The sequence below is a fragment of the Ailuropoda melanoleuca genome, chromosome 9 (genome assembly GCF_002007445.2).
Source record: "Ailuropoda melanoleuca isolate Jingjing chromosome 9, ASM200744v2, whole genome shotgun sequence".
In the NCBI taxonomy this organism is placed as follows: domain Eukaryota; kingdom Metazoa; phylum Chordata; class Mammalia; order Carnivora; family Ursidae; genus Ailuropoda; species Ailuropoda melanoleuca.
The window spans coordinates 100,493,601-100,518,635 of NC_048226.1; the positions used below are offsets into that span (position 1 = coordinate 100,493,601).

The 25,035-nt window shown below is 47.0% G+C and overlaps 1 protein-coding gene across 9 annotated transcripts in view; it reads right to left on the reverse strand.

Moving 5' to 3' along the window:
• TRAPPC9 (trafficking protein particle complex 9) overlaps window positions 1-25,035 on the reverse strand; it is a 601,443-nt gene that overhangs the window by 521,740 nt on the left and 54,668 nt on the right. For 8 of the 9 annotated variants that reach the window (XM_019801179.2, XM_034668654.1, XM_034668652.1 and 5 more), the window contains exons 2-5: window positions 23,786-24,379; window positions 15,683-15,828; window positions 13,008-13,136; window positions 4,957-4,983 (exon numbers count right to left, since the gene is read on the reverse strand). In XM_019801179.2, coding sequence (XP_019656738.1) covers window positions 4,957-4,983; window positions 13,008-13,136; window positions 15,683-15,828; window positions 23,786-24,369 — 886 coding nt within the window. In that variant the 5' untranslated portion in view covers window positions 24,370-24,379. The remainder of the gene's footprint in view (window positions 1-4,956; window positions 4,984-13,007; window positions 13,137-15,682; window positions 15,829-23,785; window positions 24,380-25,035) is intronic. The other variant, XM_034668653.1, reaches the window with a different exon arrangement.

Here is a 25,035-nt window from a genome sequence, read left to right on the forward strand (position 1 = left end):
CATATTAAAACAAACTGATTTTCAAAAATCCTAATTGAATAATGAAAACTCAAGAAATGAAAGGAAATCATATTTGATAGCCAACTTCAAATATATGGAGAGGAAAAGCCTAGAAATCACAATTCCTAGAACTCTGACACTAACTCAGTATAATGAGAGGAAAAGCTTTACTGAGCCTAAGACAGGTTAAACTCAGCACAAACTGCACTGTACAAAGTGATGATTTTTAAAATAGAATTCTAAAGTTAGAACATTGCTGAAAAGCTACAAAATGTCCCCAAAAAACAAATAGAAATAGAGGAAGTCTATCCCCATGTTGCATACAAATGCAAGCTTATTTTTGTTTACTCATAGCACTAATTACTTTAACCGAAGCAGAATATTTTAATTAAGATAAGTAATCAATATTACACTTCTCTTGCCAAGTCTAGTTAATGAATTTACTCTGCTATGTAACCATAAAATGTCTAGATCTAAAATTAGTGAAAATAGCTTTGTATGGTCTGCGGAACTCATCTCAAAGTTCCAAGCTTTTAAAATAGAGCTGAGAAGTATTTCTATATTATCTTTTCCCTTGTGAAACAAACAACAGATACTGTTGTCAAAACTCTGTTACTACAGATGATGATTCATGATCACCGTGTTCTAACTTATCTGCTGGACAAAGGCACTATCTAGACACTATACGCAAACAAAATGGATATAAGGAAGACAATGACCCTATTCCGGGAGACTTACAATCTATTTCAAAACTGGGGTTTTTATTTCATTTGTTAGCAAAATGAAATCAACCAAATGCTTTCTTTGAATGTTCCATAGTCATGACTCTAATTTTACTGTGAACAGAAAAGCCTTAAGCATGACTTTCTTAGGTCAATTAGTAACAATCATTACTAGAAGGTGAGTAATGCAGAAATCCATCGATAGCAATGCTTTCACCTACATTAGACCTAAATAAACCTACACTGAGCTCCGCCTGCTAAATAAAGAGATAAGATCGCAATGAGGAAAAAAAATAGTAAGAAATCAAATAGGCAAAGAGTTTTTAATAAATGATTCCTATAGAAAGGAACAGAGTATGGTGGTTATGAGGACAGATGTTGCTGACAAACTCATGTGTCTGAATTCCCACATCACCACTTACTAGCTGTGACCTTGAGCAAGTCAGTGAACGTTTCTGCATCTCAATTTCCTCATCTATAAACTAGGGATAACAACATCTCCTATTCCTAAAATTTTTGTAAGGATTAAGTTGCTTTATATGGAAAGTTTATATACACCTTGTATCTTAGATAAGACACCAAAAGCACAAGCAACAAAGAAAACACAGATAAACTGGACTTCAACAACATTTAAAACATCTCTACTTCAAAGGTCACCAACAAGAAAGTGAAAAGGCAACACACAGAATAAGAGGAAATTTTTTAAGATCATATATCAGATAAGGGAGCTATATCCAGAATATACAAAGATCTGTTACAACTCAGTAACAAAAAGACAACTCAAGTAAAAAATGGTTTGTAAAGGATCTGAATAGACATTCTAACAAAGAAAATATATAAATGGCCAATAAGCACAATGAAAAGATATTCAGCATCATTAGCTATGAGGGAAAGGCAAAACACAACGACAATGAGATGCCACTTCACACTCACTAGAATGACTCTGCTCAAAAGGATGATAAGAGGTGCTGGCGAGGATGTAGAGAAACTGGAAGTCTCATACAGCACCAGTGAGAATATAAAATGGTACAACCACTTTGGAAAGCAATCTGACTGTTCCTCAAAATTTAAACAGTAAGTCACCATATGACCCAGCAATTCCATTTACTAGGTCTATCCATAAGAGAACTGAAAACATACGTCCACACAAAAATTTATATGTTGAATGTTCATAGTACATTACTGATGATAGCCAAAAAGTGGAAACAACCCAAATGCCCATCAACTGATGAATGGGTAAACAAAAAGTGGTCTATTCAACAGAATAATATTACCAGCAGTAAAAAGAAGTATTAATTCATGCTACAACACAGATGAGCCTTGAAAACATTATGTGAAGTGAAAACAGTCACAAAAGACCACATTGTTGTATGATTCCATTTACATGAAATGTCTGGAACAGGCAAATCCACAGAGACAGGTGAGTGACTACCTGGGACTGAGTGGGGAATGATTGCTAAGGGGCATGGGACTTCCTCCTGGGGTGATAAAATGCCCTAAGATCGACTGTGGTGATGTATGCACAACTCTGGGAACATAGTAAAAACCACAGAATTGGGTACATTAAAGGGGTAGATTGTATTAAAGCTGCTTAAGAAAAAAAAAAAGCACCTTAGAACAGTGCCTTCACACAGTAAGCACAAATTGCTTATTTTTATTATAGACAAAAGAAAATCTCCTCAACATGAAAATGGGAAAGCAAATCTGAATTAACTGAAATTGGCCAAAAAATCATTTCACTTGAAACAGCTGCTGAATGGACAGGACATATTCAGAAGTGACAAGAAATAAAACAGTTTGACACCATGAAGCATTCTGTTTCAAATGCAGATGAAGGCCTCAGAAGCCTAGCTGCTAGAAATGACTAGAAGAGAAGCTTGGTTCTTAAAACAAACTTTGGAGCAACCACCCAAAGACTGTCAAACTCTTCCCCCTCTGGCCCTCGAAATAGCTGTAAGAAAAGCGGGCAGGAAAAAAAAAATTCTGAAACAGGTTGTTTTGAATAGTATATCCATTTAAATTTCAAAAATAAAATGGAAGTGATGCAATTCTGTCATAACTTCATGTGGATGGATTTTCTAGGGAGCCGAACAATTTTATAAACCTGACGAGAACATTCACTGTTCAGATTTAGAGACTAAGGAGAATCATAACACATTGCTCCCAGGAGTTCTGAAGTGATTCCCTACCAACCCATTTGCCAGGGTTTAAACAGTAGAAAAGAAACTGTTGCAGAGGAAATTTTTTCCAACACCCTTCAAATGTTCTTCTGGCTGGTCTAAGAATTAAATTGACATGAGACATATTAACCAAAAATCAAATTTAATTTCATACATTTGGGAACCCCATACACGTGAGAAGTACAAAGACAGATAAAATGAAGGATCTATGCCATCTTGAGCTAAGGAATGGGATAGGCCTGGCGTTTTAAAAGGGAGGAGCAAATTCACAGGGCAAGAGGAAAAGCACGTGTTTGCCATGCCATACAGATGGGTCATTCAGATAAAATTTATCTCCAGTAATAACTCTTATTCTGGGAAAGATATCAGACTGAGATCTTCTGGGTAGCTAAGGGAGGGACAAAAATTTCTCTTGATCCCAGAGTTTCAACTGCCTTCAGCTCAATAGAGTCCAGATGCCAAAGAGGCACTGTTTGGGGAGACTTGCTCTGAGCTCCCTCAAGACTAAGGCCTGAAAGTAAGTGAGGAAGAGGCTGTGGTCAGCCCTGGCACCAAAGGCCCCATGAGCAGAGGCCAGAAGGCACAAGTGGCAGGAAATGGAAGGTAGAGAGAGAGCAGAACTTCAGTAGTCTACCTGCTCTCCCTGGGGAACAAAGATCAAGTCCATGTTTCTCTAATTTGAGACAGCTGCAGAAGATGCCCTCGGACACTCAATGTTAGTTTCCGGGTTCTTTCCTGCCAGCTTCAACTTCTACAGCAGAACCCCCACACATTCCCAGATAACAAAGTCCACAGACCACCCTTCTACCCCCAGTACTCTAAACTCAGTTTCATCTCCATTCAACCTTACTTTGAAAAGTTTCAGAAATAAAAAAGATGTATCCCTTTTTTTATCTCAATAAATGACTGGTTTTCTGATGGCTCAAAGCTACTTCTACTTGGTGTAAACATCTAATTCTCCTGCAAGTAGTGGACGACACACTAAAATTCAGTACTTTCCATCAGGAATAACTAGCCAGATTGGGCTCAGCAACTTCCCCTGGCCAAATACCAATGCATCCAACACTGATTTAATTGTTCATCTCTTTCAGCTGGGGGGAGGGGGTGTCATTTAGTTCTTCAGCCCATCCCCGAATCATTTTCTCATCACCAACTCAGGTCTCCTGAAAACAAAACAAAGCCATCTGTTGTCCTTTCTCTGTACCTTCCATAAACCCTAACAGGGAACTAGCACCACTGTATGTCAATTATATCTCAATAAACTAAGGGGGGAGAATTGTTAAAATTTAAAAAGAAAGAAAGAAAGAAGCTATCATGAAACATCAGTCTAGTGGAAGGATTCAACACAGATGATAAAACAAAAATCTGCAAACCTAAAGCAATTTCATTTCAGAATGGAGATACACAATGAGATTAACGTAAATGCACTGGTCACAAAGCATTTACTAACATGACTATTGGATTTCTATTCTTCAAAAGAAGAAAGTTTTTCATTTCTTTTTATTTACATTTTGTCATTGACTCTAATTAATCCAGAAAATAATAGAGCTTATTATGAAATAATTAAGCACTGCAATAAAAAGAGATTTTGCTATATTAATCACAGAAATTAAGAAAGGAAAACCCACCTCTGTAAAATACACAAAATTACTTTCTCGGTTAAGAACACATATACAAAATACAATCAAGAACTGAAATTCATGTTGAAAGGGCACAAACCACAAAATCAGAGCAAAGTCATTACTATGAATAAATTCAAAATTAACTGGACAAGCATGCTCAATGCATTCAAAGAATTTTAAATCATTGCAAATCATTCACTTAACCATGCTGGAGGAAGAAGTTCCCTCGCTGACAGACAACATAAATCAATAGGGTGCCCCATCAAACAAGGACCAAACAATAATCAGATTTTTAACAGTTCTGATTTAAAGTTACTTAAATCAGAATGTTCCAAAGATCACAATCCAGAAATTTTAAACATTCATTCACAACACCATGAAACAAGCACTTAAAAAAAGAACCAAAAGAAACTAAGCACATAGATCATGTACCTGGATCAATGAGAACTTCTTGTGCCCCTGGAAGAAAGAACAGATTATGGTCTTTTATTTGGAAAACAAAACTACTTTTAAAGACAACTACTAATCACAGTTCATGATTCACATCGCCTTGTAAAATCTGAGGCACTTCTGTCTGATCAGGAGAGCAATCCTGAGTAAGAGTATGTCGCAAGTTCAGTGCCTTTTTGCTTTAGAAGGAAAGAAGAACAGCTGCCATTACTCAAACCCTGCACAAGCTGTGGAGGGCCTCTTGCCTCCTGTCCTCCCACCCTCCAAGCGTATGCTCCCCCAATCTTAATCAAGCACGAGAATTTCTTATCCCACAGATAAACCGAATGACAAAGGAATAATAATTTGTGCAAATATATGCCCACAGCTTGGAATGGAGGGCAAGTTATTGCAACAAACTTAGCACCATCCGCCTGAAATCTCACACTCATGCTCACACTCACACACACACGCACTGAATTACCGGATACTTCACAAGCTAAGGATTTCCAACTTTTAGAAGGTACAATACAAAATAGTTAGCTTCATTACTGTAAAGAAGCTTTGAAAGCCTCGATCATCTCCTAAACTACCCAAGTATCAATGAGATCCAATTAGCCTTCTCTGTAGAATGTGATTTCCCATGATGGCAAAACACACCCTAAGAAGTACTGGTTCCAAGAGTTGTGTTTATCATTAGCTATGATCATTTTTAAACATGTTAGCAAGATTCAAAAAGGTATGTCCCAATGATACGTGTTCTTATTGAAATATCATAGCTATTCAATTGCTTACATAGAGAATAGGTCCCACAATCCTATTTAAGACCTATTTTGTATATTGCAATGTCTATATTTAAATGCAGACCAAAAAAATCACTATAATCTAGAAGCCATGATTCTAATAAACAAACAGGTGCTTTCTACTGAATACCAACTACACACCAACCAGAATGCTTGACAGCCACTGCGTGTGATTCTCAGAGCAGCCCTGCAAGGTAGACAGGGACGATTCAGCCCGAGCAGCTGCCGAGGAGACCAGAGGTCAGAGGAGCCAGGGATGCCCCACCATCACACTGCCCCTACCGCCACGCCCCGGGACAGAGCAAACAGATCAACCCCAAGGAGGACTTGCAGCTGCATGGACCCTTGGGGAATTGGGAGTTTCCAGATAACCCTAGAAACTTTTTGTTCACTGGAAAACCTGTGCCATATCCGTGAGATAGGGAATGTGATTGGAACTTCTCCTGCCTCAGAGTCATTTTCACCGTCATCAGTTATTTGACCTCTCGGCACATCGAGTGATGAACTGGGCCCCATACTAAGTGCACTCCGACTGCAGAGCTTTTAAATTCTCTTAATGTGTAAAAATCTTTGTCTCGTGTCTCACACAGGCAGCCGACTATCACTTCTCCCTGGTGTGGACGGACGGCCTGAAACAACCCTCTTCTGCCTTTTAAATTCCCTTCATCTAATCTAATGCGAGTCGGTAAGCCACATGGCCCAGAAGTTTTTTCAAACAGCAAAGGAAAAGCTCAGCTGCAAAAAAAAATGGACAGCTTTTTACCAAATGGACTTTAACATCTTATTGGACTTCCTGGAAGCCTTTTATTAGCTCACTTCTAGGCACTTAACAGTCTTCTGATGAGGAAGAGGAGCATGTATACTTTGCTGTCTGCGATCTGGCCTACTCAGAAGGGCTCTCATCTTACGGGGGTGGGGGGCGGGGCAACAGCGGGTGCTGTCTGAAGAAATCACACAATGAGAGAAAGGGTGTCCTCCAGCCTGGTCTCCATAGAGAGAAGTACCTTGATGTGCTCAGAAATTTGATTATCAGCATCATCAGGCTCCAATGGACTGATTTCACATTAACCAAACTCCTAAGAGACTAACGTAAGAAGAGATTGAACTTACTGATGTCATAAAAGACATAATTATCAATCAGACCAAGATATCACAGTTCAACAATCAGCACTTTCCGCCTCAACAGCCCAGTCACGGGCAGGAGGTTACATGGTGAGTACCAACAGAAGCCGAACAGGAAGGGGTTTTCCTAGATTAACTGGGACTCCATTTCTGTTACAGGGACAGAGCTGCTGCCTAGATGAGCGATCAAGGCTGATCATGGTGACTCTCATGGTCAACACTCCTGTAACTCTCCCTCTGCCACTCTCTCTAGGCTGGCCGAGCCCTGACCTGCGGATAGATGCCCATGCAGCTCTACAGACAGGCTGACACCCCCAAACACCTGAAGCCAATCTCTGGAAGCCAAGCCATACTGCCACGGCTTAGACACTGGCTAGCTCTGTGAGCCTGGTCAGGTTGCTTACCCTGTCTGTGCCTCAATTTCCACATCTGAACAATGGGGACAATAATCAAGACTACACCGCTGGGTTGCTGTGAGGATGAAGGGATTACATTGGTTTATGTAAAGCGCTAAGAATTGTGTGTAGCACATTTTAAGTGCTCAACAAATGGTAACTGTTAAGGTGATTTCACAAACCTCCCTTCTAATCACCTTTTGTACTTCCTCGTTCTCCCATTTACAAGTTCTTGGGCAACACCCTTCTGTTCCACCCCACGACTTGTGGCAAGTGAGAGGAAGGGGCCCCTTCCTCCACACTCCTCTGGTTTCCATCTGGTTTCCAAGAGGAGGGTTCTCCCCACAACACTCCTGGACTGCATGCCCCTGCTCGTCCTTCTCACTCAAACGGCCTGACTTCCAACTTCAGGATGTTTCAGAGGTGAGCTGCCCATGTGAAACCCTCTTCTTCCCCTGGGTGCTGGCCCGGCGCAAGGTGCTTGGCTTCCTGCGCCCTGAGGACAGGGACAGGTCCTCTCAAGGGAAGGCCTGCTGCAGCCGGGAGCCCCCTCGGACGGGCGAGTCTGTCCAGTTTCCTGCATCCCTAAAGTGCATAGAGAATGGGGCTTTATCAGTAATAAATGTGCCATTTGTCTCCACCTGCCTCCTCTTCCATCTCGTCTCCCAGTTGGCTGGTGGAGAAAATCGGAGTGCAATGATTGGGCCCCCTTAAGTCCCAAAAAATGCTTATTAACACAAAGTCCTGTGACTTCAGATAGGTGCAGGGTGACCCCATAATGGCCCTGTCTCTGGTGCTGCTGCGGAAGTATGAGGACAGGAACCACTGACCTTCCTCCAATAGTTCACTCGTTTCTTAATTGCGTCTTTCTTCCTAAAACCATCATTTCTTATTTTAAACCCTTAGCAGTCCCCAAAAACTATAAAATGATGGCTTCGTGCAGAATAACAGCTGAAGTTCACGAGCTCTTTTATGAGATAACCACTGTGCTAAACACTTAACATAATTTCTCTCTGATCCTCACAATTCTCCAAAGCAGACATTAGCATCCTTGTTTCTCAGATGAGGAAAAAACCCGGAAGGTACTGACTCAGGTTCACATGGCCAAGTGGCGGCGAGCGCACCCCTACCCAATCAAAACACGAGGCTTGATGAGAGACTATGGACTCTGAGAAACAAACTGAGGGCTTCGGAGGGGAGGGGGTGGGGGAATGGGATAGGCTGCTGATGGGTAGTAAGGAGGGCACGTATCGCATGGTGCACTGGGTGTTATACACAACTAATGAATCATCGAACTTTACATCAAAAACCAGGGATGTACTGTATGGTGACTAACATAATATAATAAAAAAATATTATTATAATTATTAAAAAAAAAAAAAAACGAGGCTTGGCCCCTGCAATCAAATCACCCCCACTGATGAACACTCGGGGAACTCAGAGTTCTTCAGCTTTGAGGCACTCCAGAGACTGTTTCTGCCTCTTTTACAAAAGCACGGCAGACGGGCTCTAGTATTGGAAGAAAAGTCCAGTTCATGATTTGTTCACACAGCACACCTGAAACTTTCACACTGAGATGACCGAATAAAAATAAGATACAACTGGAACACCCAGACATAATGGACACTGCATGATTCTGAAGCATTAAACAAAAAATCAAATTAAAAGAACACTGGTTAAGTCTTTCACAACGGGAAAATTAAGACTTTTCAAAGGTGCAACAGCGCCACCTATGGCCACAGAAAGGCTTTACAAGTTGCTGGAAAAGGTGCGACAAAAATTGCCTGCATGCTAAGCCAAGACCAGGGAGATTTTTTTAAAATAGGGTGTTCAGAGACCTCACTAAAAGCTGAGCCAGCACATATGAAATTCTGCTGCAGGAAAGGGAACGGTATTCATCACTTAGTCTGGAACCCTAAACAAGACATGGGTCATGGAAACTAACCTTACCAGGAAGGGGCCTGGGCGTCGGGTCCAGCCCCTTCCTTCTCAGGGAGACTGAGAGCCAGAGAGTCCGTCCTTGCGGCACTCAGTAGCAAAGCGTACTCCTCGCCATCGCATCTTGCGCTATACCAAAACCCAGCAGAGCTACGCTAACCCTGTGTGCATAAAAGTCACATCTGTGTTTTTCCAACAGTAGGTAGTCTAAGTGTTTTGCAAAATATTTCCCAAAAAGCTGGTAACTATAAATCATACAACTGTGTTGAAACACAAAAACGTTTATTTACATAGTAAAACAGCATGAGTTCCCCCCTTTTATTCCCTCTATTTAAAAAGATCAACATGTTGATTTTTTTAACCTATTAAGAGTACAAAAAAAATCAAAATTTTCTTCACTCACAAAAGAGATAAGCTTATTCCTTGAAAACAGCTCAATATCAATTTTTCTAAACATATTGGCTATGGTCAAATTCCTAGTACTTTAAAGGTTTTAGTGGATAATTACGTGGCAATATGAATTCTGAGTTGTAAAAACATACATTCTGTACAAAAAATCATCAAGCTCTCCAGCTTAAGGCAATTCAGCTGTTCCCGCATCTTACTAGAACAACACCAATTTCATCAAAACTTCATACTGCACTTAAAAATGTCACTGTATCCTTATCACTTTAAATCATACTTGTACTATGATTTGCATATACAATTGAACATGCATCAGAAGCAAACCACCCTCTTCAGTATTCAAAGTCGACACTTCTAAATCATCTATGCTATTTTTGACAGCAAATGTTTACTGAGCACCTCCTAGGTGCTTTGTATACAAGGTAGCTAATTCTCACAGTCACACAAATTAAGTAACATTATTCAAATTCCACAGGTGAGGAAATATACTTGGGCCATAAAAAGCAAGGCTGACAAGCCCCAAGTCCCATAAAACCTACAAAGTCATCATCACAAAGAAAAGAGCCTATACTGTTACTTTCTCTCAACATTCACTAACTTAATCTTTTCTTCCGTACTCATGACTACATAAAACCAATTCAGTCTGTATAACTTTTTCTCCCAACAAGCATCAGCAGAGAAAAACAAGCACTAAGTCATTCGCAGCGGCTGGATTTTCAAAGCCCACTTCTCTTTTGCACTGTCATCATTTTTTAAATGTTTTATTTTTAGTGCTTATGGAGTTAAAATATTAACTTTTTACGTTGTTGGCTGAGACTAAAGCAACTGCGAAGTGTCCAGTCTCAATCTCTGCCCCTCTGTCTCATAGTCTCACTGACAACTCTTCTTTTAAGGCCGCGTCAGGCGGAGACCACTGAAGTCTGGCACCGATGTTTGGGAAACCAGTCAGTGGGAGGCTGGTTAGCCAAGCAGCCACGCACTCAAACCAGCCTGGGCCCGGCCCGGAGTCAGCCCCCACCGGCTGCATGACAGGGGGCCAGGGACATATCTCTTTCAGTCTCGATCCCTCACCTGCACAGAGGGGACACGGATACATGCCCTCCCACACCTGCCAGGAGGTAGGACCCAAGGAGGGCACTGAGCACAGCCCCTGGCCAGGTAGGTACAGAATAATTAATTCATAGCTATTTTGATAATGATGATGATGGTGACGATTAATAAACTAAGACAGACCAAAGAGTAGAAGTAACTGCAAAGAAGAAACATCTACAAGTCAATAAGCATTTCTGTTCAGACTGCAGAATGTCCTGGTGATTTTTTTAATAAGCCAAGTTTTGTCCATTCATTACAGAGTTAGAGGTTCATATGCAAGTCTCCAAGAAAAAAAAGAATTTGTGGCCTCTAACTTTTGGATACTAAGAAAGTTTAAAAAATAAATAAAACAAAAAGAGAATTAAAGCAAAAGAGGAGGGGACGACAGAATTCTATTGAAACTACGGTAACTCAACATGAGGACGTCTGCTGGAAAACCATACAGCCTGGGTCCGAGCTGTCGAAGGTCTTCTAACCGCACTTGGCAATTCATATCACCAAGGCTTAAAACGACCTAACACTCCACACTAACGCTCTGGCTGATGTGGCCGCTAACAGTTATCCAGGGCTGCGAAGGGCAGGTCCAGGTGGTCTCCGTGTGCATCTCACACACCTTCACAGGAACCCTACGGGAGAAGCGCTGTCACTACCTTCCCCGTCTTTCAGATAGAGAAACTGAGGCACCAAGAGATGAAACACTCCAGGTCACGTTAACAGTAAATGACATCTACATCTCTGCTGCTGAGAAAGGAACTCAAGGGAGACTGTTGGGTAATCAGCTTGTCTGGTCTTCACCCCAGAGGGCAGATGCAAGGGGGCCACAGACAATCCGGAAGTCACCGTGCAAGATAAAACAACACACGAGACGGAACGCGGTGACGGACCTGGACCCCTCTCTGCATGAAGGGCAGTAAAGCGGGACTGGTGTGCTCTGTCGGCCTTCACCTGGACTTCACCGCACCGTGTTTCCACCGGCTGTCTCCAAAAGCAGGAGAGCCTGAGCTTTTTACACTCTGCAAAGCTAAATAGAGACATTTCTCTACTGCAGACAAAGCAGTTTTTCAAAAAAAAAAAGTTTAAACCTTTTCTTTACCTACATTAAGCAAAGGGGGAAATGAACATTTCTCTAAAGAGTGTCTAGAGTCTCACTAATCCCATCAGTAGAACAGTCTCAACAAATCACAGGGGAAACAACCACCTCCAACAAAAGGCCCCCCCCAAAGAGAGCGGGGGAGCCGGTCTTCTCAGGAGTAAGTAAGGCAGGGTGGGGGAAGAAGGCGGAGCCCCAACAGCAGGGCCGGCAGGACCTCAGCCAGGAGAAGGCCTGGCGCCTGCACAGCCCGAGCCAGTCATGGGAGCACAGGACAGAGAGACACGCCCAGCCTCACACTCCACTCCCTTCTCCGCCTGCTTCCCCTTCCCCTGACGTAAGTGGGGGGCCACGGAAATCATGAAGAGAGCTGCACTGAGGAAGGATAAAATACCTTCCAGACCCATTCCAGATCCACCTGAGCAGTCCGACAAAAGGTGGACCCGGTTCCGGCTGTGCAGCTGCAGTAAACCACTCCTCGAGGCCGTGTGCACTCTCTGTCGGTCGCAGGAGAAGGTATAACTCCGGAAACCACACATTCAGGCCACGTCCCTATCCAATACACATTAACTACTATGGGCTTTCTCTTCGAGGGAAAAGGTGTCTAAACATCTCATCAATCAAAACACATCTAAATATTGTGTGTAAAGCCTTGGCCTCTGTGTTCTTTGCTCTTATCTTCATGACTGAGGCCACAGGTCATTCATTAAGGGTCAGAAGGGTCAAGTTCATTCGAAAAGCACTTTGGGTCTGCTCGTCCAGAGAAGATGTTTCACTGTTCATTGGTGCTGACAAACATAAGCAACTCAAACCTAACTTTTTAAAAGAATTTTATCAAACCAGAAAATAAGAAACAGCCCAGGCCCTGAATTAGCTGTTAAAGTCAACATCTGGGGCTAGCTTCCCTAAATACACAAAAATTAAGAAAAAGACCCAGACACAGAATTTTGAGGTCAGTCTACCAAGAAATTTTATTCAAGTGTTCCAGAAATCGACCAATCACGCAACCCATTAATAGTAGGATTCCATAAGATCAGTATTCAATAAAATCAGAAGAAAATGCCTCATGCAAAATTTCTGACTCAACAGATTTTATATTTCACCTGAACATTAGTCAGGTGTAACCCAGAAGGAAATGTAATAAATTAAACCCCCTGCCTCCTTGCTTACAGACCGTGAGTCCAGGCAGAAGGAAAGTGCAGAGCTTACCTGGTCGGTGTCTGTTGGCTGCTTCAGCAGGAAGTGAGCTACCCTGGAACCTCCGAGCTCCACTCTTACCCCCAGTTCCACCAGGATAGTGATAGATGACAGAAGCTGAACATAACCCTTCAAGGGCGGCTGGGTGTGAAAAAAAAAGCACAATCAGTAGGGTTAGTGGCCCATATGAGCTTAAACTGCAGTGGCTGAGAATGATTTGAACTGTTCGATTATGTGGAAATGCCCATTTTTTCCCCACAACAAAGATCGAACCTACAGATCACTGGTTTGGTTAGAAACGGAACATGCCACCCATCACCTTTTCCGGGCGCAGGCCCAAGGTGGCAACACCGACACTCTGAGGAGACACAAGGCCTCCCCGAGAGGCTGAGTACACACGTGACGTGGGCCAGCCTCCTCGTCCTTTTAACCAACAGTTCAGCGCACACCACACAGCAGGCTCCGGGTCAGGTTGTGACGCTGCGGAGCTGGGCAGCGGAAAATGCCCTGGACTGAAAACACTCGAAAACAAGACCCACAGGGCAGGACCGCAGCGCCTGTCCCATCACACGCCCTTAACGCATCTCCCCCGGAGCAAACACCTGTAAGCCTGTCTCCTCCTCAAAGGCAGCCACGTTTTGTTCGTCTACGTGGGCACTCACAGCCTAAGAATCTCGAGCTGAGCCACGGGCCTGACAGGTTGGGCCACAGTGCTCGCCCCTGTTTCTGCAGCGTTCCTCAAACGCGGTGGTCTGAGCGCCCCAACACTGTGAAAGATCACTGAGGGTCACAAAGAGCTTCTGTCTGTGCCGGGCACATCTGTAGATGTTTACCCTATTTGAAAGTAAAGCTAAAAAAAGATTTAAATATGTTTTCGTGCCTTTTAAAATCACAGTAAGCCCCTTACGTGTCACATTCGTAGGAACACTATTTCCCAGAACAAAGATCTGTGCTGTCAGAGCAGCACAGTTTTACACTTTCACAAATGTCTTTAATGTCTGGCTTGGTCCGCGGGAGCTGGATTCTCCCGTCTGCTTCTGCCTCCAGTCCGTTGGGGCGGCAGAGTGCGCCACAGGCCGCGGGCGGCGGCCGGAGACAGCGGCCCACAGCACAGCCCTGGCCTCAGGAGGCCCGCCGACCCAGCTTACCGTTCTGTGGGCCCCCGGGAGTGGGGGCCTTCTTCCTGGGCAAGTGCCTGCTGCAGGGGCCCCAATGTTATGGATATAGTCCACCAATCAATCTTAGCCTCTTTAAGAAACCGAATTCTGAAACTGAAGTCCATTTTCAGAATTTCTTGTATGTAATGTGTTCTAGGGCACATTGCTAAACTTCTATTAAAGAACTGACGTCATTACTTCATTCGGACTTGTATTCATAAGCAGCTGACAGGCTCCCCGACTACCTTGTCCAGGAAAGAAGCCTATTTCACTCCTCACTCACACAATGTTTATTTAACAAGCACTTACGGGACACGTACAATAAGGTGGATTATGGACACACAAAAACCGTGCCTCCCACTCCACCCCCACGAGATGGTCCCCGAGGGGAAAACTCACATAAACACACAATTCCAGCACAGAAGCCTAGCTCCTTAACAGGCAGGGCTCCGTTCAAGACACTGCAGGCACCCATGGCCTGGAGGGGTGAGAGAAAGCTCTCCTTTGACGTAGGTTTTTAATTCGTTTTTAGTGTTTTAAACGGAAAGGTAACTCACATAGCATTACCACTCACCCACGGAGCAGTGTCCAATTCACAGGTGTGCAACCATCACCACCACCTAATTTCAGAATGTTTTCATCACCCCAGAAGGAAGTCCCACAGCCACCAGCACTCACACGCCCCTCCGCACAGCCCCTGGCAACCGGTCATCACCACTCCGCTGACTTTTCGGGACATTCTGGATAAGAGGCGGCCCTTTGTGTCCAGCTCCTCGGACTCAACGTGGTGTTGTCAAGGCTCGCCCACACTGGGGAGCTCCAGACTTCCTTCAGCTCCATGTCTTTCATTTACTCGACCGCAGGGCACATACAACGGGGTATTCGCGTCGGGCGTGCAACTCACTGATTCGGCTGTTCCGTACATTACTCAGTGCTCTCCACGACAGGTGGAGTCATCTGTCACCACACGAGGGTATTACGCTATTCCTGACTACATGTCCTGTGCTGTCACCTTCCACATCTTCATATCTTTTTTCTTTTTTTTTTTTATGCCCATCACCCAGTCACCCCATTCCCCAAACCCCCACCTCCCTTTTTTTTTAACGTCCACCATTTTCACATCGTAATAACATTCCACTGAATGGATATACCATATGTAGTTGATCCATCCATCAGCTAATATACAGACGAGGTTTTGAAGAATGAGTGTGAGACGTGACTAAGGAGGGGAATGACATTCTAAGCAGAGGGCAAGATGTGCTCAAAAACAAACCAAAAAAACCCCAGAGGAACAAGGAACGGCAGCACATTGTCAAGGGAAGTGCATGCAGGTGCCAGCAGGACCTCATTCTGGCCCCCGGGGTGGGGGACGAGGCAGTAGACAAGGTGGAAGAGTTACCCGAGATGATCCCCCACAACAACCAGACAGCCGACTGCTTCTCCTCCCGCACCCTTCACTTTTAGAAGCATTTTTCTATGTTTTCCCTTATTTCAAATTACATATCCGATATCTGCATGAGATGATCTTACCTCCAAGCCACAAGAAGTCATTCACTGAGCGGAGAAGTTCCACGGACATGTGGTAATGTACCAAGGAGTCCTGCAGCATCCCGGCCTGGAGGCATAAATCCCCCACATGCTTGCGCATGCGCCCTTGGCACCGCTTCTTGTAATGTCTACAAAATACGATGCGCGGACACGTGTCATTGTTAGTGCACAGGTTCTGCCCCAAAGCACACTGGCGAAGCACTACTGGACTCTCTCACTACAAATAACTGCTAAGAAGGCAACTTGAGGCTCTATAATTGAAGGGCGGCAACCATCATGGCCAGTGTGGGAGCTGGAATGGTCCTGAGTCCACAAACACCTGCCAAGTTGTTTTCTAGAGGTAACAAGGACATGTGACTTCCTCTGTGCATTTCACTTAGACAATACTATGGTAGGACCTTCCTTCACAAATTTTTCTATCATAACATCAGCACAAGAAAGTTGATGTTTCAGCTTTTTAAAAAAATCAATTATTTTCCACTTTCTTCACTTCAAACCTATTATTATTTTATAAAGAGAGCTATGCTGCATGTCAAAGGCCAGCCACTTGGCTTTGCACACAAGACCTTTGTCTCCGCTCCTTCAGAGCCCCCTCCAGTAATACCTTGAGGGGGTGGGGCCTGGGGCATCACCAACAGCTCCTTAAATATTGGCAAGGATATGCTATTAAATAATGCAAAGGCTTCTATCTACTCAGAAACCAAAAAAACTATATCAAAATCTTCCTTTACCATTTTTAAATATTTCTATTCTTTTAAATATTAAATTTCTTAAAATAGAAGCTTTTTTCCAAGAAAAATAGCAGCTGTATTAAATTTTCTCTCACTGAGAAAGCAATCACATCAAGAATAAAACCCCCATGGAAATCCAAAACGTGAAGTTTCCAGCTAAATGAATGTTATTGACAAACCTCAATACAAAGTTAAATCTTTCCAGATCTAACTCTGAGGAGCTCCACAAATGCTCTGGCTGCTCTGGAATTCGGTTCTCTGTTCCCAGCACTGACTGAACTAAGATCCTCACATGAGGCAGGGGGAGAGAGAGAAGAGGAAACGCCAGTCTCCCGCCCAGCCCTGAGGCAGTGTGAGGATGGCCCCCACTAACAAGCCCTCCCCATAAGAAAACACCACACCTGCACAGCCCTGCCCTCCCCCACTGGGTTCCTCCACTCCACAGGGCCCCTGCTACACTCACACACGTACCCCTGGGCGGCGGGGGAGGGGGGGGGGTGTCCCCCACTGCAAATCTGATTAGGTCACTCCCCTGCTTCAAACCCCTCAAGGTTCCCCAGCACAGTTCTAGCCCGCCTCCCGCTGCCCCTGCCTCCCCTCTTCCCACTGCCCTGCACTCTACAGCCTCACCTTACTGCTTACCAGGGTCCCCAGTGACCTCCTGCCTACCTGCTCCACACTCTCCTTAGGGCTCATGTCGACTGTCAGTTTCTCAAGAAAGCCTTCCCTGCCTCCTGCTCCTGCACTTTGGGTTAGATGCCCCCGCTGCATTCCTAGAACATTCTATGCTTAATCAACTTCCACATTTGTAAGCTCCAAAAAGGCAGATATATTTGCTTACTATTGTGCATCCACCCCTCTCCCCTGGACCTTCAAAAACATGTTTGTTATGAATAAACAACTGGATGGGTCTCAAATGAAGGACTGAGCCGCTCCTGCCCATCCCAACCCCTGCTTTCTGCAGAACAAACCCACGAACACCTCTCCGGGAGCCCCCTCCCCACTGACACCCTTCACTGCCTCCCTCTGTTGTCAGGGTTTTTTTTTAATATTTTATTTATTTGTCAGAGAGGGGGAGCAACAGCACAAGTAGGGGGAGCTGCAGGCAGAGGGAGAAGCAGGCTCCCCACTGAGCAGGGAGCCTGATGCAGGACTTGATCCCAGAACCCTGGCATCATGACCTGAGCCGAAGGCAGACGCTTAACCAAATGAGCCACCCAGGAGCCCCCCTCTGTTGTCAGTTTTAATAAAAAGCAAGTTCCTCCAAGCCCTGCAGGACAGGTCCTCTCCAGGGTCCTCCCCAGCAGGAATAGCCTCCCCCCAAAGCCTGGAACATGGACCGCACTGCACAGGGCACTCTCCTCATGCCCCCCACCCCACAAGCCTCCAGGCCCCTGCCCAGGCTGCTCCTGCCACCGGAGCCACCCTCCTGGGCCCTTCCCCTGGCTGACTCTCATTCTGTCTTCAGAGCTCAACCCAGAGCCCTCTATGTCCTGGAAACCCCCCTCACAATGTGCCTTAGCTCTCAGTGGGGCTGCTCCCCAAACATGACTGCACTACTACTACCCGGGTTTCTGTCCATCCCCTCTACTAAGACCATGGCCTCTCAGGGCGCCTGGGTGGCTCAGTCGTTAAGCGTCTGCCTTCGGCTCAGGGCGTGATCCTGGGGTCCTGGGATCGAGCCCCACATGGGGCTCCATGCTCTGCTGGGAGCCTGCTTCTTCCTCTCCCACTCGCCCTGCTTCTGTTCCCTCTCTCTCTGTCACTCTCTGTCAAATGAATAACTAAAATCTTTAAAAAAAAAAAAAAAGACCATGGCCTCTCTGAGAGCATTTGGGAAGAGGAGAAAGAGATGAGAAGAGGGAAGGGAGGAACAAACAGCAAAACAGCCCAAGTCCCAAATCCAAGGATTCTCACGTGCATGTCACAAGCCACTGGACTTGACAGGGCAAGAAGTTCCACTTCACCATCGTGAATATATCTTACTCTGCCAGCAACATAAGGTACCATGCAGGGACTCTGTGTCTTGCCCTGACATAGAACAGCAGGACAGAACGACGTCAACTGAACAGAAGCTCAGGGAACGCACGCCTGTGTGCACAGGAGACGGGAGGCCTACAGCCTGCTCACACAGCTGCACTTCGGGGCCTCCCCCAAAGCTGGACAGCGCCTGGTCACTTCCCTGGTGTGCTCTCCGTTCCAACCAGGAGCAGACCTCAGCATCCACACGCACACTTCCCTCCTCCAGTAACAGAACTGTCGACCTTCAGCAGGCGGCCAGGTCGACAATACTGACACATGTAGGTAGCACAGCTCATGGGTACCTTACCCGCCCCGGCCCCCCTCCCCTGAACCTGGCATTATTCCCCCGTGACACACCGTCTTACTGCTCTCTGGACCCACCAAGTGCCTCACGCTTGGAAGGATCAGAAAAGAACTGCTTCCTCCAAAGTAACTACCCCTGTACTCAAGACGGTTTTTTAAAGTCTTATTTGGGGGAAAGACTATTCCAGAACTATCCCACAATCCTTCCACATGTCAGCTCCTGCTCCCAACCCCCCGTCACCTCTCCCAGCAGAGCCCTACCCGAGGGGCCTGCTGTTCCACAGGACGGACAGAGCAGGAGGCTGGGACTCCCCGCTCCTCAGGCCTCTGCGCCCTCCCTCAAGGGCCAGAGGGGCTCTATCCCCCACCCAAGGTGACCCTGGTTCCAGAGGAGGCTCACCTCCACCCTCCTGCTGCAGGAGCCGTCTTCCCAGGACACAGATCCCACACACCATTCCCTTCGGGTTCCTTTAGTAGCTGCCCTGCCCGCCAGCACTTTTAAGATAAATGGCGGCAGCTCCTAAAACCCCAGCCTCCTTAGAATGACATACAAAACCTCCACGGGACTGGGCTTTCCTCCAACCCACTGGTCACAGCTCCGGCCCCCCCTCCCGCCCCAGTCTCACCTCGCTAGAGGAGCTCACCCCACATATGTGGTTCTAGATACAAGCCACATACTGACAACTCCCGGCATGTCTCTCCAGTCCACTCCTTCCCTGCGTTCCAGCCTCATAAATCCATTTGCCTCTTGGAAACTGTCACTTGAATGTCAAATAGGCATCTAAAAAACATGTCCAACATTTACTCTGGAATTCGACCCCCAGCACAAACCTCCCAGTCATCCCCACCAGACAGCCTCAGCACATGCCCGGCTGTTCAAGTCAAAACCCTGAGTTTCTTACTTGATTTCCTCTTTTCCTCACCCCTGCCCCCACACCATAATCAGGGACAAGTCCTGACATTTCTGTCCCTATGCATTCCTTCACTTTGCTCCACAGGACCCAGAGCAGGACACTGCAGGCTCACAGCAAGCATGTGCTGAGTCACGGCCCTCTAAAGAGCGGGAGGTCTCTCCTGACAATGGACACTTAGGGAGGGCACACTGAGTCTCACACGGGAGAGGCCAAGAGGACAGCCCAGAAAAAGGGGCTCATGGTTCTCCTGTCATCTGAACTTTGAGGGTCCGAGATCTAGAAGAGCTCCCGTTAAGAGACATACCTGTCAGAGGTGAGCAGGTGAGAAGGGAGGAGCCCAGGCAAAGCTATTCTCACACAGTCCCCCAGGGTCTGGGGAGCAACAACAAAGGCCCTGTGGTCCAGGGCACAGCCGGACCATCACAGCATCCCTGCCCAGCATTTCCTCAGGTGGGAAGTTTCAATTTCTCCTACTTGCTACACTTATTTCTGCTTTGTTCTCCCACCCTAGAATGTGAGGAAATCTTTCAGAAGGTCCAGCCTGCCTCACTTGAGACAAAGGAAATGAAGGAAGAAAGTGTTCACATGGGGACCAGCAGTAAAGAAGAAACAAGGCCTCCTGGCCAGCACAGTGGTGGGGACCAGACCTGTTCCCACGGGTGAGCTGGGCCAGGGAAAAATACAAGGAGGTAGGTTAGCCAAAGGTTCTCCCTCTAGGCCTGACCTTGGTTACATGTTGGCGTTTCACTGCTGCAAACTAATGACGTGCCTGTCAGTGACGGACACGAGCCTCAACAAAGAGAGAAAGAGCTATCTCCCACCCATACAGGGTCAAAAGGAAAGGCTGGTGCAGCTACGGGCCCACACATCAGGCTCTGCATGCCTCCTGGCTAAAGCAGAAAGAAAGCTATGGTCAACTACAGAGGTCCTTGTGTCCACAAGCTCCAAATGGACTAGCTCTTTAGAAGGCCATGTGTTCCTCATACCTAGAAAAGTCGCCCTTGTAAAGGCAGCAAAAGACAGATGGTAGAACAGCTTCTGCCTTTTATGAAGGACGGCCGCTAGGGTGAAGTAAAGAAAAGGCATGCTCCAGGTGAAAGCGAAAGGCCTCTGGTGACTGCGTCCTCCGACAGCGTCCCTCTGTGGCCAGCACACTCCTGAGCCAGGCACCCCGCACGAACAGCCGCCAGGCTACAAGCTCTGTCATGCACATCACACAGCAACAGCCACGAAACACGGGCCTACTACACTCGTTCCAAAGCCAGATCCAAGCAAGGCACTGCAGTCTTGGACTTTCCGGGTTAAAACACCCTGTGAAAAATCCCTGCGCAGCCGCCGAAATCAATGAGCATCTCACATCCTCCAAACAGAAAAGATTAATAAGGGCTCGTTTGCCACCAAATACTAAGACCAAACAAGTTCCCCAAAGCAAATATTTTAACAGATATCAAACACCAATGGATTACATGCTTAAAAAAGCAAACTATTTTATAAATTAGAAAATGAAAAGATGACCAGGGTAAGGTACAGATCTAGGCAGCAGTAAGTGTTTGGTTTCAAGCGGTGAAGGCAGAGAGAAGGCAGCACACAGGGAAATCTAGCTACTTTCGATGCGGTATGTTCACAGCCTACCTTTTCAGACCCAACAACATACTCACAGGGCGGTATGATAGAAAAAAAAAAAAGGAAAGAAAAGAGGAACAAGCAAAAATTAGAAACACACAAGAACAAAAATAACTTTGACAGCTACAACACTGCATGTCCAAGAATCTCCCGTGGGCTTTCGAGGCCCGGGGCAAACGTTCCAGGGAATATACGCCCGCACCTCGTGTTACACGGAGGTGAGGGGCCTGCAGTGGCCAAATCTGCCACACGGCCTAAGGACGGGGTCAGTGTGCCACCCAAACCTCAGCCTTCACCTAGATGTTTCCTTGTGAGCTGCGAACTACAGTCTCATTTCAAGCTGGACACTCCTACCAAGAGCTGCAGGACAGAGCTGGGCTCTGTTTCTGCTCCAAATCGTTTTTTAAAAATGAGAGCGCTGTAGACTAGTGAAAGCAACAATGGACCAGTGGGGATGACAGGAGAGCATATCTGATCTGAGGTCACCGGTGTCACTATGTCACCCAAGTTCAAAAGCTGGCTGGCTGTCTACAGCACACGGAGAACAGAACGGTCCCACCAGGAGGGCAGTGTGACCTACTGCTGCATTTCTGGAGCCTAGGGCCATGCTGGACACATGGAGGCTCTCAAGAAAGGCTTGCTAACGTTACTGCCCAGGCCAGCCGGCACACTGTCCCAAGACAGTCTTGTTACTCCCGCCAAATTGTAAGCGTGGATTTCAAGCAGCATAAACAGGCCGCCATTCTCTGGTGGGTCTGCAACCTCAAAGCCAAGAAGTCGATGACTACAAAAATGTCACCAGTGCCTCGTGTAGCGAAGGGGTCAGAGTGGGGTCCCCGGCTGCCTCCAAGGCTTCAGCCGTGCACCCGCTGGTCTGTGCGGTAGGGACCAGCCGGTCCCTGCCCAGGCCACGGGCTGCGGTGGCTCAGGAGTGCAGGGGCCGTTCCCAGTGCGGCCCATGTAGTAAAAGAAGGTCACCCGGTAGCTGCCCTGCTCTGGACCGGCTCTGGAGAGAGCCTGGTGCGCTGCACAGCACTGCCCCTCGCGGCGGCCTGGGCTCCTCTGCCTTACCACCCCAGCTCCACGGTGGAAAAGGGGAGCACTGGTGTGTTGACCTCAGGGCCACAGCGAGGACTGAGTACAGATCGTAGACGCAACGTGCCCTTTCCTCAGGCGCACACACACACGTTTGGTGAGGAAATGAAAACCAGCACGGACCCTGCAAAGCATCACAGTAGGTGGGACTTGGGCTGCTCCATGCTTCCCACTCGCAGGGCTGGCCCGGGCCTGTTTTTCTCAGCTCTTACCAACAGCAAGTCAGTGTTTGACCTCAGGTGAACTCCAGAAACACGCTGAGCACCTGCTCTGCAGCGGGCACTCTGCCAGCATGACCCGAGGTCACTCAGTCCTCTCCTGCAAGACCCTCATCCACACTCTACAGGAGGGGAAGGAAGGACTGGTGCCAGGCCACGAAGCCCCACACTCTCCCTCACTGCAGGGGACCTCCTCCAGGCAAAGCATCACCGCCTGAACCTTCGTGTCATCTTGCTCTGTGCCTGGACACCACAGTGGTCACGATACAGGGAGACAGTGCAGGGGACAGGGCGGGGAAGCAAAGGGCACAGGAAGGTAATCTGCAGATCTGGTGCAAAGCTCAGCTGCTGACCTTTCCTGCTCTGTTCGACCCCCCGTAACACAGAGACTATAGACACACTGCCGTGTGCAGAAGGAGCTCTTTGGGAAGTGCCTGGTAGCACCTCTGACACCTGACGCTCGCCTTGCCTGGCTGTAAGCGAGGGATCGGACACCGTAGCTATCGGTGGGAAGAAGGGCCTAACCGCGGACAGTGCCCAGCCCGGGAGGCAGGAGCTCCAGTCTGCGCTCAGCTCAGCTAGCTCCTAGCTCACTGCCTCTCCAGGTCCAGCACCTCACCTATAAATCGAAGGGATGAGGTTGAATAAAAGCTTCCAACTGCCCACTAGGGCAGCGCTGTCCAGCAGGAATAAAATGTAAGCCACATCCATAAAGTCTTCTAGCTGCCACATTTTAAAAAGTAACAACTACAACTGATTTTAATATTTTATTTGACCTAATATATGTAAAATATTATCAGTTTGACATATAAAAAGATTAACTAGTATTTTCTTTCTTTTTTCCATACTAGGCCTCAATATCTGATGTGTGTTTTACTTACAGCACATCTCAGCTCAGAGAGGCCAGCTCTCTGGTGTGCAAGAGCCACAGGTGGCCACCGTCCTGGACAGCAGCTCAGGGCGTCCCCAAGGAGGGCCGGCTGAAACAGGGGAGTAAGTACACACACTAACCCTAAAAGGATTCCCCTTAACCAAAGGCTGTCCTGTTTCTGGAAGTCTGAAAACCACAGACTGCACCTGTCTATCCCTAGGGGCATCAAATTCTACCACTTGTTTCTCCCTTCGTGATGTCAGGAAGCAAGCCAAGCACAAAGCCTCTGGGCCTCCAGGTAAACTTACCTACTGTCTGTGTCCAGTCCTACAAAGTCCTTCTTCTCAAACGGGACACAGAGAAGGGGGATCTTATCCCCAGACTTGTCAGTGGCCCTGTCCAGACGCTTGGACTCAAGCACGATGAAGAGGGACTCGATGAAGTCCTCGATCCTCTTCTCCACCGTCTGGCAGTCCTCATAGTTGGGGTAGAAGGCCACGTCGGTGCGCGGCTGCTCGGCGATCTCTCCCTGCAGCCCAAACACAAAGAGCCGGGAGTCGTAGAGCGTGGAGCCGTAGATCTCCTTCTGCACGTGGAACTTCTCGAAAGTCTGGGGCCAGTCCTTGGCGGAGAAGCAGTCCGTGATGGTGATAAGGCCCACGACTTTGCGATGGGTCTGGAAGTCGCCCCACTCGTTGTTCTCGGGCGGGTAGTGGTGCCTGTAGCGGATACAGAGCGCCCGCTGGGAGTCCCGCACGCTGACCTGGCTCACGGAGCAGATTCTCTTGTAAATCTTGAAGAAGTTCTCTTCGGAGACGATGCCCACAGGCTGCACCACCACAAGGAGAGTCTGGTGGTCCTCGGCACACTGCATGTAGTCAGGGACACTCATCTTGAAGACTCTGCCAGAGAGAAAAAGGGGACTTTGAGGTGCACATGGTTGGGAAGGCTGTTGGCCCACGTTGGGATGCCATGGTTCTGACGTGAGCCACCTGGGGGGCAGGGTGAGCCCCTCCCAGAGCCATGGGCTACTGTCTGTCCCTGGAGTTCTGCACCTGGTTACCACAGCTCTTCCCGAAACACCACGGCTCCTGCACGAGGCCCTGAGCTCCTGCAGAAAAGGGGCTGCCTCTTGTTTTCTATTTCTAACACCCAGCCCAGTACTGACGGAGAGTCAGGGGCTAAAAGTGGTCCCTGAACGAACACACCACTCCCTCATCCGCTCAGCGGGATACAGCGAGAACCACAGTGGAATCAGAAGGTCTGGATTTGGCCTCCAGTCTACGTGGGACATAAATGGTTTATACGTAGATTATCTCAGTTAACCCTTTCTGTGACACCACCTCAACCCTGCTGATGAAGAATCTGAGGCAGGGAGAGGTTTATCACGGTCAAGATCAGAGAGGCCCCGTCAGAGAAGGTGTTCAAGCCACGCGCGCCGGCTCTGACGGACGATGCCACACTGCTCCCCGCCCAGCACCCACCCCCCCAACAGTGTCTTCTGCACCCTCTTGGAAAGAACCAAACCCACATCAATGCTCCACAGAGAGGTACAGCA